General features: G+C 35.2%; 1 protein-coding gene across 9 annotated transcripts in view; it reads left to right on the top strand.

The window, feature by feature from the left end:
- Lcorl (ligand dependent nuclear receptor corepressor like) overlaps positions 1-20,136 on the top strand; it is a 154,576-nt gene that overhangs the window by 108,352 nt on the left and 26,088 nt on the right. For 6 of the 9 annotated variants that reach the window (XM_051164985.1, XM_051164979.1, XM_051164978.1 and 3 more), the window contains 2 exons: positions 1,257-1,508; positions 12,679-12,772. In XM_051164985.1, the coding sequence (XP_051020942.1) occupies positions 1,257-1,508; positions 12,679-12,772 (346 nt within the window). Of the gene's footprint in view, positions 1-1,256; positions 1,509-12,678; positions 12,773-14,006; positions 18,283-20,136 lie in introns of those variants that run through there. The other 3 variants (XM_051164984.1, XM_051164988.1, XM_051164987.1) reach the window with 3 other exon arrangements.

Here is a 20,136-nt window from a genome sequence, read left to right as displayed (position 1 = left end):
ACTAGGGAGAATTACCTCTTGATTTTCATCCAGCTCTGGGCCTGTTTGTGTAGTACTGTCTGTGTAAATAAGGGCTTCTAGAAATAAATCTATTTCAAAGAAGCGGGACGCCTTCCCAAGTATTCTTAACTATCCTTCTTGGCTTTTCATTCATTCTACCTCTGCAGGCCAAAGTAAATAAAGGGACTCAAATAAGGCCAGAACCATATGTAAAAAAATTTCCACTAGGCCAAAGTATCTTGCTGTTACTCAGTGTTTATAGATGGCACGTGATTATCCTGTACTAGATACAATGAAGTCATTTGATTGATTCCCCCCACCCCACCCCCGTTTTACAGGTTTCAGCAAGGAGGGGGGAGGGAGGGAGAGAGAGACAGACAGAGACAGAGACAGACAGACAGACAGACAGACACAGAGACAGAAAGAGACCATGTCCGTGGTGTGCACGCACATGTGTCTGTGTATGCCTGTGTGAAAACTTTACTGCGTTTGTAGCTGATAAACATGTTTTGTAGGATCGTGATCTTCAGTAGTAAATAATACTACGCTTTTATTGGAGACTGTTGCAAGAAGCTGGCTGTGATTTTTTTATGTAAGTGAAATACTCTAATTCTAGATTGCTTGTTTTCTGGAGTGACTCTACAAATCTAAGAAAGCAAGTGTGACAGGATATTAGCAAATCTTGACTCTTGATTGCTGCTGTCTTGTCACTATTCTTTCCTTTTGTTGTTTATAGTGGTCATTTTTCTGTATAACAGGAAATAAATTCATGATGACAATCGAGGGTAATAAATAAATAAAACACATTTGACAGAATGTAAAAAAAAAACTGGTGAAAAGTTCTAAAGTTCAGGTGTCTTTTTTTTTAATTTTCAGGTGTCTTCTTATGATCTATATTGCATACATTTGGCTCATATATAAGATTTTAATTCAAATACTAAACTTAGTTTGATATCGTACAGAATATGTTTAATATCTAATAGATTGTTTAAATGAACATTTAATTATGGAGGTAAGTCCTGCTCCTGTGCCTAAATCTTTGATCTATACTTTTGGCTTGGATTTTAAAAATTAATTTTTTTAAGTCACATTTTGGAAGAAATATAAAACCACATGTACACAGTTATTATTTCTGAGTCACAGAGACTACTGGCCACTATGGACTAGCACTGGATACTGATATTGTCACTCCTTTGTTAAACTCCTGAGTTGTTCATATTTGTTTTTTAATGATACTACATTTATTTCTTCCCCAGATCTTCCTCAGAACTGTGATCCTAACATTCCCTTAGTTGCTCAGGAATTAATGAAAAAGATGATACGTCAGTTTGCAATTGAGTACATTTCAAAAAGTGGTAAAATTCAAGAAACTAGAAATGGGTCGATTGGAGCAAGTCTCGTATGTAAAAATATCCAAATGAACCAAGCAGAAAACTGCCTTCAGGATGAGCAGGAAGGCCCCTTAGACCTCACTGTGACGCGAACGCAAGAGCAAGCTGCTCAGCAAGGTATGTTGTTTGTCTAGCATGTGATGCATTTTTATTTTAAAGTATTTAAACTTGGATATGTTTTATGTTAATGGGGAAAGTTACCTTTCTTTCCTTGTTTCACTTACATAGTATAGACCAGAGAGGTAAAAATTTAGGACTTTGTGATGCAGCTTTTAAAGATTTATCTTTTATTTAACTTATTTTTGTAAGATGGCAGTGCACAAGTGTGCAGGTGCACCGGGAGGCCAAAAGAGGGACCTGCTAATGTGGGTGCTGGGGTGCAATGCAAGTGTTCTGGAAAAACAGCACATGCTCTTAACTACAAGCCATCTCTCCAGCTCCCTATAGTACATTTTAAATACTTTATAAAAAGAAAATTTGAATGTCTCTCTTTTTTTTTCAAATTGGAGTATACGGTAAGAATCTCATTGGGCAACTTAAAAATAAAGGATGTGTATAAAGAAATACTATGAGAAATAATTGTTTTTCTGGTAGCTAGCAAAAAACACTAGTATTTGCTCTTTAGTTTCTGAGCTTGGATAAGAAATAAGTAGATGGTTTACCATCGAATATTTTGAGTTTATTTTTCAGATTTATTTGTTTTATGTGTATTAGTGTTTTCCTCCATGTATTTCAGTGTACCAGTACATGCCATGTGACTTCAGAAGTGAGAGGAGATGTTGGACCCTCTTGAACTAGAGTGTCAGATGGTTGTGAGCCGCCATGTGGGTGCTGAGACTCAACGCAGGTCCTCTTTAGAGCACTAATTGCCCTAAACTGCTAGGCCATACCTCTACCACCACCCATTTGTTTATGATATAACTAGGAAAGGGGAAAGTTTTACATATAAAAATATACACTACACTCCTGTAACTAAAAACATAGAGAGATACATTACCATGTTGAATTTATGTAAAGTAGAGATTATTTGTAATATATCTGTGACTTCATAGAAGACAAAAGAATGTGGAGAGGATGCCAAATAAATGTCTTATCTGGAGATGAGAGAACAAGTGGCTTTTATTAGCATGGTTTAGAGATCATTTTACTTCTTGTAGCTGTGGGGATTGGGGCGGGGAGGGGAGATGTCATTCCTGAATCACTCCATGCTTGATTAGAGATGAGGTGTAGGTAATGATCCAATGATACAAAATGGGACTCAGAAACTATGAAAAAGATATTAAAAGAGGGTCAAAAAGTCTCATTGATATGATCCTAGAATGCGTTGGCATTAAGACTCTTTAAGAAATGAGCACAGCAAAAAAAAAAAAAAAGAGAAATGAGCACAGCAATCAGTGTTTAGAAGAGACAGTCTCTAGAGACCCATCAATATTGCAAGATGGAAGTAATCCCCCTTATTTAGTTCCTGATTTTAGACTAATTAATGTTTATAAGAAATATTATTGTTAGGCTATAAAAAGGTAAAATATAACTGCAATATGGGCTTAAGAAAAAATATATCTCTTACTTTGACTTTTGGGCATTTAAAGCACAGAGATTTAAATTTTTATTTGCTGTCTATACTTGATGTCTTCTCTCCTTTAACAGCAGAAATTTAACATGCTATAGATAGAACATGAACTTGATGTTTGGCAGATTCACAGTTCCAAATAGAAAAAGATGGCAAGCAAAAAAGGAAAATTGAAACTTAGCAAACATAAGTTCAAAATACTAAATAAGTTTCCTCAAGTTGAATATAGTAAAATATTCTACAATTCCATGATCTCAACATGTAGATGGTAGAGGCAAGAAGATCAGAAGTTCAAGACCAGCCTGGATTACATGAGACCTGCCTTGAAAGAAAAAAAGTAAAATTATAATAATTTTAATTGATAAATTGTGTAAGACCTATAGAAAGCATCATATAACTTTTTGACAGTAATAAAATAAGATTTCTAAAGCAAGTGCTTATATTTCAGCTGAGTAGAAATGCTTTTTGCAGATTTAGTATCCAATCAGAATTTTACTAGTTTGTTGATTTTGCTAACATAAAATGACTTCCTGATTTTAAAATTGACAAGCAAGTCTTAAAGATACAAAAATAACAAAATCAAGGTAATGAAAGGCTTGTTTTAAGATCTATAAAAGACTAAGTGCAGTAACTAAAACTTGGTCTTTTTGGTCAGAATATAAATCAGTAAAAGCTCAGAAATTTCCAAGGAATTACTGAAATCTTAGTAAACTACAGGTGTCAGTATAAATCACTGGGGAAGAGGTCCTATTCTATAAATGTTCCCAGGCAACTGGATACACACCCCAAAGGAGGTTGACAATAAGTCCGTCCTTACACTGTTCATAAAAAAAAAGTTAAGGGGTAAATGTGAAAAGCACTTTTGCTGTTCAAAACACTGTACAGAATAGAATTTTGACTAATGAAGTTTCTATCATATGACTGCTTGAATTAGAGAATGTAGTTTTCACTACTTGTAGCCTTGTAACCTTTACAGACTAATTGACCATTAATCATTTTATCCTGTAATTAGAAAATTAATATTAATCAAACAGTAATGCTGTTGCGTGAACTTTAATGTGTTAAATTACACTCTTAATACAGCACTGTCCTAGTTGCTTTCTGTTGCTCTGTTGCCCTGATAAACATGACCAAAGCAGCTTGGGACAGAAAGGGTGTATTTGACTTATACATCGTGATCCTTGATTGAGGGAAGTCAGGACAGGAAGTGAAGCAGGAGCAGAGGCAGGAATCATGATTGCTTGTTTTCCATGGCATGCTCAGTTTCCTTCTTGAACAATCCAGGATCGTCTACACAGAGTGGTACTACCCACAGCTGTTTGAGCCTTCCCATGTCAATCATTAATCAAGAAAGTTCCCCATAGGCATTCCCACAGGCCAGTTTGACAGAGGCAGTTGCTCAGTTGAGGTTCCCTCTTTCTGAGGTAACACTAGTTATATATAAAGTTAATACCCAAGATTAGCTTTACAAGTCCACCCTTGTCAATTTGGCACCCAGTTTCATCACCTTGTATTGTGCTTAGTTTCCAAATGCAAACACTAACTAGGATATAATGCTGCCTATCATGATATAACTATCCCATGTCCTCCAAATCTATTATATATTTTAAACTAGGTGGCTAAGTCCTTTGCAAAATGCTTAGTCTTTTAGCGTCTCATAACTTAAATATAATAATATAGATTTACAAAAAAACGCTGATATTACCTCAGCCAGTGTTACATTCCATGATAAATAGAGGAAAGAAAACATATACTGGCTTTTAATATATGTGTATTTGTGCACAAACATGTTCTTAATGAAGTAAAACAGAAATATTCATAGCAGCTATTTCTGCAATGGGTCATGCAGCCTTAGCTGGCTGGTATTTATAACTCCCTTCCTTTACTACCCATTCTTTATTTCCTCTACCCTCAACAAGCACCTTAGCAAGTCTTGCTTCTTTCACTGGAGGGGAGACCTTCATTCTCGAGGAGTCTATGCCCTTTGTCATCTTGCCCAGTTGTTTCCTGAGAGACACCTTAAAGGAACTCCTTCACTCCAGATGTAATCTTCCCTTCCTCCATTGTGAAGAGGCAGTCCAATTCCTGTAGTCTGGGTTAGTCACCCCTCTAACACCTTTTCTTTTCTTCCTTCCTTCTTTTCTTTCCTCCCTTTAAAGGATTTCTTTATATGTGCATGGGTGTTTTGCCTGCAAGCATGTCTATGTGCTGCATGTGTACGTAGCCTCCGGAAGCTAGAAGTGAGCATCAGGTCCATGGAGCTTGAGTTAATTTTTGTTTTCTGCCACCATGAAACTGAACTCAGGTCGTCTAGAACAGCCAGTGCTCTTAACCACTAGGTCATCTCTCTAGTCACTGTTGTTCCTTTCTTATTAGTCTGTTGATTTTATGGGCATCAAAAGCCCCAAATAGCCAGTAGGCAGGCAGGAATGTTTGTTGTGTTTCCTGATAGAAGTAGTTCCTCCTCTGGAGCCAAAACTTCTAGGCCACTAAAGTCTAGGAACAGGAACAGGAAGTAAAAATTTTCTTAGTGGGCCACTAGGGGTGATAGTAAGTGGAACCTGCTGTACCCATTAATCCTAGCTATAGGAGAAACAGTATCATATTTTGGACACCGATTGAAAGCATATATTGTCTTCTAAATATCATTCTCCAGAGCTATGGGCTATTGCTACCTATTTAGTTTTGCAACTGTGTTTAAAAGGCCATACCACCGTTCTGTCAAGCCAGTGCTTTAAGACTGTAGGGAGCATGGTATGACTAGGGGAATCAATGATATTGGATGTACTGTCACATCTTTCTGGCTATGAAATGAGTTCCTTTTTCAAAAGTGATACTGTGTAGAAGGAATACTGTTCTAATGGATGGTAGTTTGGACAGAGCAGCATTATATGCAGGAAATGAAAATCTATAAACAGAATAAATGTGTACTCCAATAAGGGCAAAGCATTACCCTGTCCATGAAAGAAATGGTCTGATATAGTTAACCTACCACCAAGTCACTGAATGGCCAACCAATGAATGGCTTTGGTCTGCTGCTGGATGATTTGGCACTCAACAGTAGCTGTAATCAGTTCATCCTTGTTGAGTGGAGGCCCATGTTATCGAGCTTATGCATAACCTTCATCTCTCTAACTCAGCCACTTTGTTCATGGGCCTATTGTGCAGTCGCAAGCAGGCATAGCCAAAGAAAGACGGGTTCCACAGAGTGGGTCATCCTGTCTACTTGATGATTGAATTCCTCTGTTAAAGAATAGCCTTTTGATGAATATCTACATGGAATAGAAATAACCTCATGTCCTTTGCCCATTTAAAGAGATCTAGCATCCATGTTCCTCAAATGTCCTTCTCACCAGCTTTCCATTCATGTTTCTTCTAAGTCCTTTGAGTGTCCGATGAAATGCAGCAAAAGCACTTTGTATACTTTTCATCATAGAAAAGAATTAAAGCTTTATATATCTTTGATTTTATGAAACTACAAATATTTTCTGGCAGTCAGTTAAATACCCATGATTCACTGTTGAAACCATAAAATTTCCCCTAAGAATACAGTAAGACTACAGAGCCAAAGACTTACCAAGAAATACATTGGTTGAGGAGGGGAGGAAGGGTCCTATTTGAAGAAACAGTTAAAGAATGGCTAGAGAGGTCAGATGAGAAAGCCCTAAGGCGATTTAATAATACTAACATTCTGTGTTAAGCTGTGATTATGCCACCAGTTTCATTACTAGTGATAATTTTAACATCTTTTGTGTAATAATTCTTAAAGTTTTCTTTGTCCATACAATATAAAATAGTTTCCTGTTCTTTTGTACTCACTGTCCTTCATGCAATGAGTCATAAATTGTTTTTATGTTTAATATTCATAATAGGTAATCTGATTTCAAAGACTTTTGAACTCATGTCCATAGTCTAATATGAACTGAATCATGATTTATATTGTATAACAACTAGAAGCCAATAATACTGTGTGGAGCTAACAAATGTTTTTTCACTTAATTTCAAATTCATCTAAGCATTAATGATTATCTTGACATTTCTGAAGAAAGTCTTTTAGACTTTTAGAATCCAACCAATAAGGGAAATGATCAAAATGGAGGAAAAGTGCTAACACTCTCTCCCAGATTTAGTGACTGGGAAACTGATTCAGTGAACAAAGTTCATTGATCTCAGCACTACTTATTAGTCAGTCTATAGTGCTATGTGCTGTATGTAACCAGAATGCAGTAAGCCAGTGATGGGTTAATTAGTGATGATAATAATCATTGAATTGCTACCACTCTTAAGCCATCATTTTAAGAAATGAATACTGTAAGAAAGTCTGTTAAGTAGTTTTACTTTATTAGCTATAAAGTTTAACAGATTCTAACCCTATATACCCCTCAGATGCTACTGGATTTATGGTTTTAGAATAGGAAAATTATATGAAAGTGACATAATATAGAATTGACCTACATAAGATGCTATGAACTTGTGAAGGACAACTAAATAAGGAATGATGCTGAAAGATGTGTAGAAATTGACAAGCTAATAGACTACCATATGACAAAGGGAATATGAGAGAGGAAAAAAGAATTAGGACCTTAGAAGTTTAGAAAACAGTTTTATGTTATAAAGGATTCCTTGTCAGCCAGGCACGGTGGCTCCTACCTGTAAGCGCAGCACTCAGGGAGGCAGAGACAGGTGGATCTCTGTGAGTTCCAGGCCAGCCTGGTCTACAAAGTGAGTCCAGAACAGCCAAGGATACACAGAGAAACCCTGTCTCAGAAAAAAAAAATTCCTTGTCAGTAATGCGCAAGAAAATGATGAGAATGGTTTATAACAATTAGTTTTGTCAAAAGGCCCGATAGAGCATTGATGCTGAAGAAACTGTTCAACATCATCATGGCTTAAATTCTCAAGCATCAATCTACTTCTGAATTTATCTCTGGTGTAATATGTATAATTAATAATTACATGTCCTTACTAAAAAGTTATGTTGGCTTGCCTTTTGGATATTTTCAGTAGGATTTTTGTCACAGGCAGTTAAATTATGATATTAAATGGTAGTCTGAAACTAGTAAATGAAAACAATGTTGTGTTTATTCTCAGGACAGTTTTTAAACATACAGAAAAATACAGCATAATAGTCATGTACTAATCACCTAAAATTAATTAATGTACTATTGACTCCAATGTTTCTAATTTGTTTTCTCATAAAGAGCAAGTGCATGTCTAAAAGTAGGATTAAGATCTCTCTAAATCTTTTAACTTCTCTTAGACTAATTTGCTGATACCACCAATTCATCCATTTATAGAAAAAGTAGTTTGCTTTGAAAATCCATATAACTTGCATGCTAAATGCACTGTTTCTTATTATGAATATTCCAGATATCTACTAGCATTGAAAACACACATGGACCATTGTCTAGCACTTTGACCTGTAGGTATGAATTATAGAGAAGGTCCTTATAACTTGAACATAACGTGACACACTTAGGTACTTACATCAGCATTGTCTCAAACGGAAAACTAGACATGGATAGCTACTATCAAGTAAATGGAAAGGTAACTACAGTGTACTAAAGAGAATGCAGTGTTACTTCTTCAGGTACATCATCATGAGAGCATAGTGAACACAGTGTTCTTATCTCCTAAGTTAGTCATTAGTACTTTAGATATGTACATACATAAAAGAGCAATTACAGTAGATGGAGCCACCATTCGATGACATATAAATTTTCCTTAGGATCCAGGAAATGCTCTGCCTCCATTTCTCATCTTCTGCTCTTCTTACTACATTTCTCTTTTCCAGTTCAGACAACACTAGGAGTGACATTTCCCCCTAGGTCTTAACAGACTTTATTCTTGAAAAAGAAGTAGTGACAAAATGCTTTAATATAAATGGCAACACTAAGAAAATATAACACATCCTGTGGATCTCTAAAGTTTATTTAAAAATCTATGATGCATATTAAAATGTAATGCATATACTTATTTATGAGCTTGTGTTTACTATGTAATTTGTCATAGACCAATTCTTTTTCAGTGTGGTATGACAAATATATTGGAAAATGTTTCTATTTTCACTAGATAGAATATAATGTATAACCATGTCAAATCCTTATAGAACTACATTTTTTAAATATGTAATACAGTCAGCTCAGTTATGGAGAGGGCCTAAAGTGTTATCACATTTAAACTTCTAAAGAGATAAAAGTCAGGAACCAGTAGCCTGATATGGACAGGTTTCTTTTTTTTTTTTTTTACTTTTATTGAATGTCTATGATTTACATGTCATGCACCAAAATCTCTCCCTTCCCCCCAGTAAAATAAAACAAACAGACAAACAAAAAATCTTGTCACAAAAGTTGTAGTATGTCATGCAGTATAGCCTTTTGTCCACATATGTTTATTTTCAAATGTTCATTGCTACGAGTCATGGGTCTGGTTTGAGGCCTACACTATCGTTACTGGATCCTCACTAGACTGCTGTCGGACATCCCATTGTTGCCCTGTGTCAAGGAGATTCTTAATTTTTGAATCTGCAGGTCCAGCCCCCGCTCCAGGGTCCTCAGGGCAGGACCCACAGTACTTAGAAATAACTCATCCAGTTTAAAAATAGGTATAATTTTAATTTCTTTATGTGATGGTGATTTGAAAAAGGAAAAGAAAGTTTTATTGTCCCAGCTAGAATGTCACTACCTATTTCACACTACATATGAAAATAGAAAGATTTTGTAGAATTAATGAATTTAATTAAACACACCAAAAGTCTAGATGAATTTAAAATTATAGAGATTTGTTAATTTGTTCTGAAACTTTGGGTAATAATTAGAGTTTGGAAAAACTGTATTTCCTCCTACCTCTCTAAACTTTATAGATTAAAACCTAACTTGAAAGGGATCCATAGGGGAGGGGAATAATGGGAAAATGGGAGGGAGGGAAGAATGGGAGGATACAAGGGATGGGATAACCATTGAGATGTAACAAGAATAAATTAATTTTAAAAAAAAAAAAGAAAGAAAGGGGTCATGCAGTAGTCACTTTTTGAAGAAAATGCTCTGAAATGTTATTGAAATAGTAAAACTCCAATTTATAATAACAGAAATGAGATGGTGAAACAGAAAAGCAGTATTCATCCTTCATTCATTTTAATCAATATTAATTTAGTTCTCTTAAAGGACTAGAGAGATCGCTCAGCAGTTGAAACACTTGCTGCTGTTGCACTCTTCCCAGTTTCAGGTATTTGATTCCTTTTCTGACTTCCATGACCACCAGCCATGCATGTGGTGTACAGGCTTACATGCGAGCAAAACACCTGTACATATAAAATAACATGAGTCTTACTCACGAGAGGAAAGCCTAAGGCAGCAAGTGCATAATGGTGCTGTGTTTACATGAGGAAAGCGGCCTTTGCAGAGATCTGTGCCTTCAGAATGAGTAGCTGTGGGACAAGTTGAGCAGATGGAAAGAACATCCTAGAAGAGGGAATGCTCTATTTCAACTTGAGAGATCCGGTGTCCTGTGTCATTTTTGAGGAACTAAGTACAAGTGGTTAGATGCATGAGAAATACACGATTTTGGAGAAAACTAAGTATAAAATTAGGCTGAGTGGGTAAACTGGTCAAGATCTTTGAAGTAACAATTTTTATGTAGCAGGAACTTCATCTCCCTCCTTTACTTTTCTGATCTATGTGTTCTATCCTAGAACTCAACACTACGTTTCTTCCAGGTTTTCAATTTTTCATCTAGCAAATATTTTCTGAGCACTTGGGCCAGGCACTCTGCTAGACGGAGTGATGTGTTACTGAATAAAGTGGACAAGCTGGTTGTGTAGCATAGCAGCAAAGAGATGGCCTGCTGACTGGTGAATAATGCACGTAATAGAGCTGTAATGGGAGCCTAGAATGATGACAATCCGCCAAGTCCAAGTTCTGCCCAGAGTGAATGAGTGATTCATAAGATTTGAAAAGAATCAGTATGACTGTGAGGGGAGAGGAGTAGAACTCCTCTTAGCAAAAGAAAAGTATAGAACCTTAGAGATGAGGAACAGCATAGAGCTTTCCAGATAGAGCTGCCTGTCCTCCAGGCCTTTGTGGTCGAATGTCCACACAGCATTGATGCTTTATAAAGATGAAATATTGTCAGTCTGCCAGAATCCTCCACAACTTCTTGTCTCCATAACAATACTCAGCATTGAACCATGGCATGTCACCCTGTATGCCATCCTCCTACATTTCTGATTGTACCTCAGTTTTAGCCCGCTTACTCTTCTCTAGCCATCCTAGACTCTGGTGTTCCTCGAAAACTTTAAGCAATTTTATAAGGTAGTCCTTCTGTACAAACCATTTTATTTAGAGCCTTCACCCATACATCTGCCTGGTTAGGAACCCTCACCTTATTCAAGATCATGTTAATTAACCGTCCTACACCAGTAACATAAAACTGCCTCCTATACTGGTATTGTTGCCCAAACATATAATTCTAGCACTTAGAAGACTAAGGCGGGAGATCACAGGTTAGAGGTCAGCCTGGGCTAGTCAGTGTTGTAACCTAGCCTTTTCTAGGTAGTAAGTCCTTGCCCTTAAGTGATGATGATGATGATGATGATGATGATGATATGATCTAAAAAGTGTGTGAATATGTGGACATATGTGCTTGATCCCCTCAGCTCATCCTCCACTATAGCTTGCTTTGCAGTGTATTCCTAAGCAGCACTGGTGGTAGCATTATGCGGATTGGATTGTCTTACTTGATACTAAGCATCGTGAGAATGGGCACTTTGTGTGTTGGGGGGGGGTGTTTTTGTGCTGCCATTCTATCACATTGTTTTCTACATTATGAGCACTTACTGCAGGATTAGCCACTTCTACATAGGTTATGAACATGGTATTTTATTCATCTTTACATCTCCCCAGACACGAAATAGTTTATGTGAATTGGTTTAGTTACTGTAAAAGTCAGTCAATTTTCTTTAGCCTTGACACATTTTTAGTTTTAGGCAGGTATTTTTTTCTCCTTGATTCCCTTCCAGAGGTTTAATATTTCAGTTTTTAGAGCAAATAAAAAGATGTGTATTCTTTGATTACATGTTGGATTTTAAGTTAATAGTGCATCTGTGCTGGCCTTATCCTGTTAATAGTTTCTGAATCATTTTACATTTTTATTTGTGGAAATTTAGTATTATATCTGTGACAACTACATTTTAATTAAAAAAAATACTGAAAAGTTTGTTTTATAGCAGTTGCCTTTCCTAGTCCTATGTTGTTGTATGCCGTGTCTTCATCTAGACTTGGGTATAACATAGGCATAAATTTAACTGTTGTGTGCTCCAGCAATTTAATATAGTAGATAATAAGTAGTCATTCAGTTCTCATACGTAACGCTTCCCAGTCTGTGTTTTATAACTTGCATTACTTCTGATTCCCAAAGTGCCAGTCTTGAGATAAAGCAATCATGGATGAGCTGTCAAATTAACACTGCAGAATGGTGGGATTACCAAAAGTTGATTTTAAACAACTCATGTGTTTGTTCCTTTTTCTATACCACCTGGCAGTACCAGCTCTCCTCTCCTTTTTCGTGACCTAGTGCCTTTCCAGTCATGTCCTGCTTCTAAAGCCAGATCAAATAAGTGTTGAATTTATACCATTCATACAGCAGCAAAATAAGATAGGAAAATGTAAGGACTGGTGTTCTGTTACAAATATAAAGCTTTTTCTCTTGCAATAATTATAGGGGATGGAGTGTTAGATCTCTCTACAAAGAAAACCAGCATAAAATCTGAAGAGTCATCCATATGTGATCCTGCTTCCGAAAGTGCAGTGGCTGGGTAAGCAATATGTAGGAAATATAATTCACTATTAATATAAGCGAGCTCTGCAGAGGACACTGACTACTGTGCTAGTAGGACACACATAGTTTTCCTTCAGAATTTTTGTCACTCATAAGTTTGTCTCTCATACCTTCCTCATTTGTCCTTTCTCTTTCTTTGTTTCTTTCTGTTAAAGAAAAGTTATCAGAACAATCACCAAACTTGAATTCATGTTACTAAAATGAACTATCAGTTTAATCATGGGATATGAACTAAGAAGCAGGACGAGTAAGAGAACTTGAAATAATCAAGAGGCAATATTAAGGGAAATAATGAACCATTTCTAAAGCTGCTGTAGTTGCTAATTCTAAAACTAGCATATATGTTTACAGTTTTTGCTTTAGTGTGGTGGCAAACAACTTAACATTTATTATGTAGTATCACCACAAAAAAAAAAAAAAAAGTCCTTTCATGTCTTTAAAACTGTCACTAAATTAACTTAATAAATAATTACTAGTGAAATGCTGTTCTGTTGGATTTTTGGATTTTTTTGTAACTTTTGCATTTTCTCATTAACTGCATAGAAATATTTTTTGTCCCATTTAACTCTGAGAGGAATTTATTTCAGCTAAGGCTGTAATAGAGCTGGAGTCACAGGTGTAACAGACTTAGAAGATTACAAAGTTGCATTTGAAATATAGTAACGTTCTAAAATGAAATTATATACATCTTTTTTCAGATTTTAAGTTTCTATGTAGAGGAAAATGAGTCTGTGGAACTGAGATGTCTGTGTTTGGAAGTATTCTTGCTGCTACAAATTTCCTTTAAATGGGTTGACTCTTTTATTACTTGTTTAGTGGTAACGTCACGTTTCTACTAACCAAAACTCCTTTAGGGTTTCGGTATTTTTATAATGGAACTCTAATTGTAAATAAAAATTATGTGTTGCTCTGCAAGCAGTTTTCAGAGGAAAAGCAACATCATGAGAATATTTTTACAAATACTCAGTTAGGATTTTATGTTCTTGGAAGGTCTGCCCATTGAGGCCACCGTATCATTGACACACTGTCCTAACAGGACTGTAGCGTTTGCTTTGATAAGGAGTAACTACTACATCTCACAGACCTAAAGTGTCATAAGCAGTGATGTTACCTAAGCAAGGAGTATAATAAAGGAGTGGACCCTCCCCTTCCATAGCTGTGTGAGAGTCTCTCATACATCAGTTTACCATCGTTTCATTCCATCCATCCAGGAGACTACACAGAAACAGAGAGGACTATGTGGAAAGAAGTGCTGAGTTTGCAGATGGTTTGCTCTCAAAAGCTTTGAAAGACATTCAGTCTGGAGCACTGGACATAAATAAAGCAGGCATACTTTATGGCATACCTCAAAAAACTTTACTTCTCCACTTAGAAGCCTTACCAGCAGGGAAGCCTGCATCCTTTAAAAACAAAACTCGAGATTTCAATGATAGTTACTCATATAAAGAAAGTAAAGAAACTTGTGCTGTGCTGCAAAAAGTAGCCTTGTGGGCAAGAGCTCAAGCAGAGCGCACAGAAAAAAGTAAACTCAGCCTACTTGAAACCTCAGAATTAAAATTCCCAACAGCTTCCAGTTACCTCCATCAGTTAACTCTACAGAAAATGGTTACTCAGTTTAAAGAAAAAAACGAAAGCCTTCAATATGAAACTTCAAATCCTACTGTACAGTTAAAAATTCCTCAGCTACGAGTAAATTCAGTTTCAAAATCACAACCTGATGGTTCTGGTCTGCTGGATGTCATGTATCAAGTTTCCAAAACCTCTTCAGTCCTTGAAGGATCAGCTCTCCAAAAACTGAAAAATATACTCCCTAAACAGAGCAAAATAGAATGTTCTGGGCCTGTAACTCACTCAAGTGTTGACTCTTACTTTCTACATGGGGACCTCTCTCCTTTGTGTCTTAATTCTAAAAATGGAACAATTGATGGAACCTCTGAAAACACTGAAGATGGATTGGACCGGAAAGATAATAAGCAGCCCAGGAAAAAACGTGGCCGCTATCGACAGTATGATCATGAAATAATGGAAGAGGCCATTGCAATGGTAATGAGTGGAAAAATGAGTGTTTCCAAAGCACAAGGAATCTATGGGGTACCTCACAGCACTTTAGAATACAAGGTAAAGGAAAGATCTGGAACACTGAAGACTCCTCCGAAGAAGAAACTACGATTACCAGACACTGGGTTATATATGACAGATTCAGGGACTGGCAGCTGCAGGAACAGCAGCAAGCCTGTGTAGATTACTGTTAGAGAACATGTGTGTGTGCGCGTGCGTGTGTGTGTACACATGCACACAGGTGTGTGTGTGTGTGTGTGTGTGTGTGTATCTAAATACACACGTGAAAATTACAACGCTCACTCTGACAGGAGACATGATATTTTACAGTTCAAAAACCACTTACATGCCTTTTGAAAAAGTTTTATTCAGGGTTTTCACTGTGGACAGAATTATAGAGTTGCTTATTAATTCTGATAGTTTGTATTTAATCCTTGTATAAATAGGTGAAAAAGAGATTCAGGTTTTCTTTAGTAGTCAATAGCATAAAATGTGGGAGAACAAGAATTGTCAAGTGAAACATTTTTTATTGGTAAAAGAACATTCTAGCCATTCATTTGGACCATCTTATAATGGAAATATGATATTAATAGTTTGTGAACACTTTTATGTAACATACCTACAATGACTGTGAGTATGTCAAAGAACCAATCAAAGTTAGTTACCTCTGTACCAAGAGTAACTAAAGAGATACAGTATTAATACACTGCAGTGCATTCTATGAAATTCAGAATGCACTAGAGGGCATCTACCAGGATACAAGAGAAAACCTTAAAGAATATGTATAGTAAAATTTAATATTTATCATTTAATTGTTGAGTTAGCAGGAAGTTTGGGGCTATAAGTATATAATTTAAATTAAAAAACTGACATAGTTAACCCCAACAGCTATAGAATCCTTTAATATAAGATGGAATACTAAAAACAAAAAGTAATTTAAATTTAATTATTAAAGTAATTTAATTTTGTTTTTCATTTGAAAAATAAGCTAATGTGTAAGGTTAGAAAAGAAAGTTGGAATGCAACTTAGAGCATGTTTATAATGTGCACAGAACAAGCTTGAGAATGGTCATTTTGGTTAAATGTGCTGGTTAGTTGATGTTATGACTACTTTAAGGATTGTGACACACTCCTCCTATTGAAGAACCTCAGTGTAACTTTAATATATTTGCTGCTGTGACATTTCAAAACATTTTCAGTTTATCAAAATGAATCACAGATTTCATTTTGGTGGGTGATACATTATCATTTTGCTAATAACCAAACTTGCAGTTTGTTCAGGGTCTTGAATAGATTTACAGATATTTAACACTGACGCTGTTTTGAACTTTCAGTAATGTAAACTCTTTACTACTTGGATAGTTAGAAGCTGGGCAGTGCATTTTAAACTTTTACTAGACTCATATGAGACCAGTAAATTTTATAAAACAGTTTTAAGAATATAGGTCAGAGTATTCATGTGGGTTTATGAAGTATGCAGTTTTAGTAGTAAAATGTAATAAAGCATGTACCTCCATGTAAAGGAAGGAGATTTGCTTTATAGATGAGAGTCCTCCCCAGTGCCCCTTTTCTCTATTGAATTCAGGTTCTGGTCATTTTTCTAAGCCACTTTTTCTAAATCCAAAAGTGATTCTTACAGCTGAACTTAAAAAGTAAGTGCACCTTGTCAAATACTTGTGTTCCTACACTTGTGTTTGTGTGTGTTTAATAACCACATGGACGTGGGATTGTCCAGCTACTAAACTTTAAAACTGCTTACATGTATTTAAAGAAACTGAAGAATGAGAAAATGTATGACCAGGCAATCACTTGGTCTGGGAGATCTGTACTGAACGTTTTCAGCTGTTAACATTACCTGCGTACTAGGATATGAATCCTCTTGATCTTTTTTCCCCCAAGAAAATATACATAATAGATTACAAGACAGCATTTGTCAGGGTCATCTTTCTTTTTAAAGAATTAAGCCATATTTTGTGAGGACCGGAACATGGATTATTTATTATATTTCCCCCTCTTCCCATTGAAAAACAAAGTTTAAAAAAGTAAATACTTCAAAAACAATTTTCTTGACCTCTTTATACAGAATTTTACTTACAAAACTTTGGGAGCTCGAATGCATTACATAATATTTATATTGTATTGAGCTTTTTTATTCCTCACACTATATTTGCATTGATAAATTGATTGAGAAGTTTATAGTAAAGGGAAACTTACAGAACACTTTTATATCATTTAAAAGATGACCTGACCAAAAACTACAGGATTCATAAATCAGGGATCATTTTGCTATTGACTTCACAGTGATCAGTAGTTTTATAGGTAATATTATAGTTAATTTGCAGCATTTTAGTACTTGTATTATTTATTTTTGGTCAAATAGTAAATTAAAATATTTTTTGATAGTTTATAGGTAATGATCAACCCATAACTTTAAAAAAAAAAACATAATGTTTGTATTACTGAGTTGACTTTTTGATTATACAAACTAGGAAAGGCAGGGAAGTTTATGGGTTCCCCACTACACCCCCCCCCAGTTCTATTAAGATGTCCTTTATGTTAAACTTTCAAAATACTTTATAAATTTAGTTACCAGTTACTACTTAATTGACAGTTTCTGACAAGTCCAGTCTCAGCTGACTTTTAATGAATATGAAAGCAACTCTTATGTGCTTTCTACTTATTTGAATGTTCCTCAAGTATTTTATATTTAAAAAAGAAGGAAAAGAAAAAAAACAGTGCCTCTGTTTTTAGAAAACTACTGCTCAGTAAAGTTGTTTAAACCATTTCTGGTAGCTGATGACAATTTTATATTAAACTGTATACTGACTTTAGTGAAAATGATTTTTTTTTCTTAGTTGTTTACAGTGCAGATACTTGTGTTTGTTTTCTAATTGCAGTATTTCCATTGTCGCAGTAATTTAGTAAAACTCTGTGGCTGCCTTGATTTTGACAGATTTTGTTAATATAAACTGATTGTTAGGCAATTAGTTATATTTATGCATAAATCAATTGCACTATAATTCATGAATTATTTATTACAATATTTTCTAATGAATTCATGTATCTGTCTTGTGTTGTACATGTACTGTAATTTTGTTCCTACTTTGTGTTGTTATATATCTAAATCTGATTGTATGAATTTTAATTGTTCAGTTAACGTGTTTCTAGGTTGTAATTTGTAGTAAAGCACTTCAATGCTTTTGCACTTAAATTTACAACACTGTCAGTGTGTGGTTAATTTACTCATTCAGTAAAAGAAAAGTAAAGTAAAACTTGACTATACTGAATTCTTTGATTCCTTGTAAGGAGTTTTTTGTTTGTTTATTTTTAAACAGTATTAGAAATTGACTTTTTCAGAGAAAGATTCAATAATAAATTTCTAATGGAAAGGAGCATAGTAACAGACATAAAGATGCTTGGGCTTACAAATAAACTGGAGGAAGTGGAAAGAATCAATCTTGAGAAAACATTGAGAGAAAATTAAACTGAGGTAGCCTTTATTCTCAGCATTTAGCAGGTAGAGGTAGGTGAATTTCTGTGAGTTCTAGGCCAGAATAGCCTACATAGTGGGTTCCAGGCCAACCAAAACTACATTGTGAGACTGTCTCAAAATTACAATTTTAGGATATTTATATAATTACTTGAGAATAAATTATGAATTGGAGATTCACACGTACATTTGTGCACTCATAATTTTCTATGAGATTCTAAGATTGAAAAAATGGGGGGGGCGGAACCTAGAAACCAAATAATTATATTTTATAATTCTCTAATTTATTAATTTAGTTGTCCCCCACGATATATAAGATAAAATCTAATATCTGACTATATCATTGTTTATATCATTAGGTGGGTACCAGTGACCACTGGCATTTTTCAATTTCCAGTATTAAAACTAGCAAACTGAATAAGAAAACTCTTCCTTTAAAATAAAGATGTCCAGCACTCGGGAGGCAAAGGCAGGCAAGTCGCTGTGAGTTTGAGGCCAACTTGGTCTACAAAGCGAGTCCAGGATAGTCAAGGCTACACAGAGAAACCCTGTCTCAAAAGCCCAAAATTAATTAATTAATTAATTAATTAAAGATTTCTTTGGAATGTCAGAAAAGGTATATAGAAGTCAATGGTTTTCATAATTTTATTAGATTGATCAAATTAAATTATAACATTTTATATTACTAGACACATGCGGCTTTTGGTCATTTTGACAGGACTTACTTCTATGTGGACTTGCACCCTGGGCTTTGAGCATGCTACTAATACTAAGCACATGCTCCCAGCTCCTTGCTCCTTCTATACAAACCCTCCCATTAACAGAAAAGTGCCTAAATATAGTACACCATGTTCTAAAAACTTGTACACTCTCCCATTTATTGCTAGTTATAAATACACTTAACAGGCCATAACATTACTTCAGAAACTGTCTGCAGTATCCTCCTCAGGGCTTGTTGGCTTTTCTTTTGCTTACTCTGAAGTCACTAATTTGAGTTGCTGAACAACAATATAATTATCTAATTTGGCAACTATCATTAGATGTTGCCTATGCTCTACATTTTTAAAGGACTTTTTGACATTGAAACTTGGGTTATTTGTATCGTTTTACAGCCTCTACCATTACAAAATTAATTTTTAAAAATATTTACCAATACTGGGGTTCTTCTTTTGTCTAGTGACAGCGTTTGGTTTATTTTGGTTTATTTTTGCTTTGTGTGCTTCTTTATGTCAAACTGTGTGTTAGTCTTACTAAAACATTTGTAAAATCTGATAGTTATTTTTCTCTGTGAAGTTTTGATTCCATGCTCAGAACTTGCTTTGGCATTTTTACTACTCAAACATTTGTATACAACTCTATGAATAATTATATAGTATCTGTAGAGGAAGTTATTCCAATGTCAGGGAACAATATAATAATACTGATTTCACTGCTTATTTTAAAAGAAAACCCTTTTAATTTTTAATACAATGAATATACTAACGCTTATTTTTAAAAATTACATTCTTCACTTGGGTCACTTGTAAGCAGTAGATCCCAATTACAACCTTAAATAGCATGTTTGCCTATTAGGAACAAATGACAGACAGGCACATGGGGTTAGGTAGGAGGGCTGTTCCCACTACAGAGTTTGGTGATGTTTCATTAAAATGGATACTTTTCTGAAACAGAATTCCTTTAATATATTTTATTCTTCTTGTTGCTGATATTGAATTAAAAATAACAGGCTTCTATATTGTTGATAAGCAATCCTGGATCTTAGTTAAAGCTAGATGTGTATTAGTTTTTGTGGG

This window comes from Acomys russatus, chromosome 22 (assembly GCF_903995435.1).
Source record: "Acomys russatus chromosome 22, mAcoRus1.1, whole genome shotgun sequence".
Classification (NCBI taxonomy): Eukaryota; Metazoa; Chordata; class Mammalia; order Rodentia; family Muridae; genus Acomys; species Acomys russatus.
This window is presented reverse-complemented; position numbering and strand designations above follow the sequence as displayed.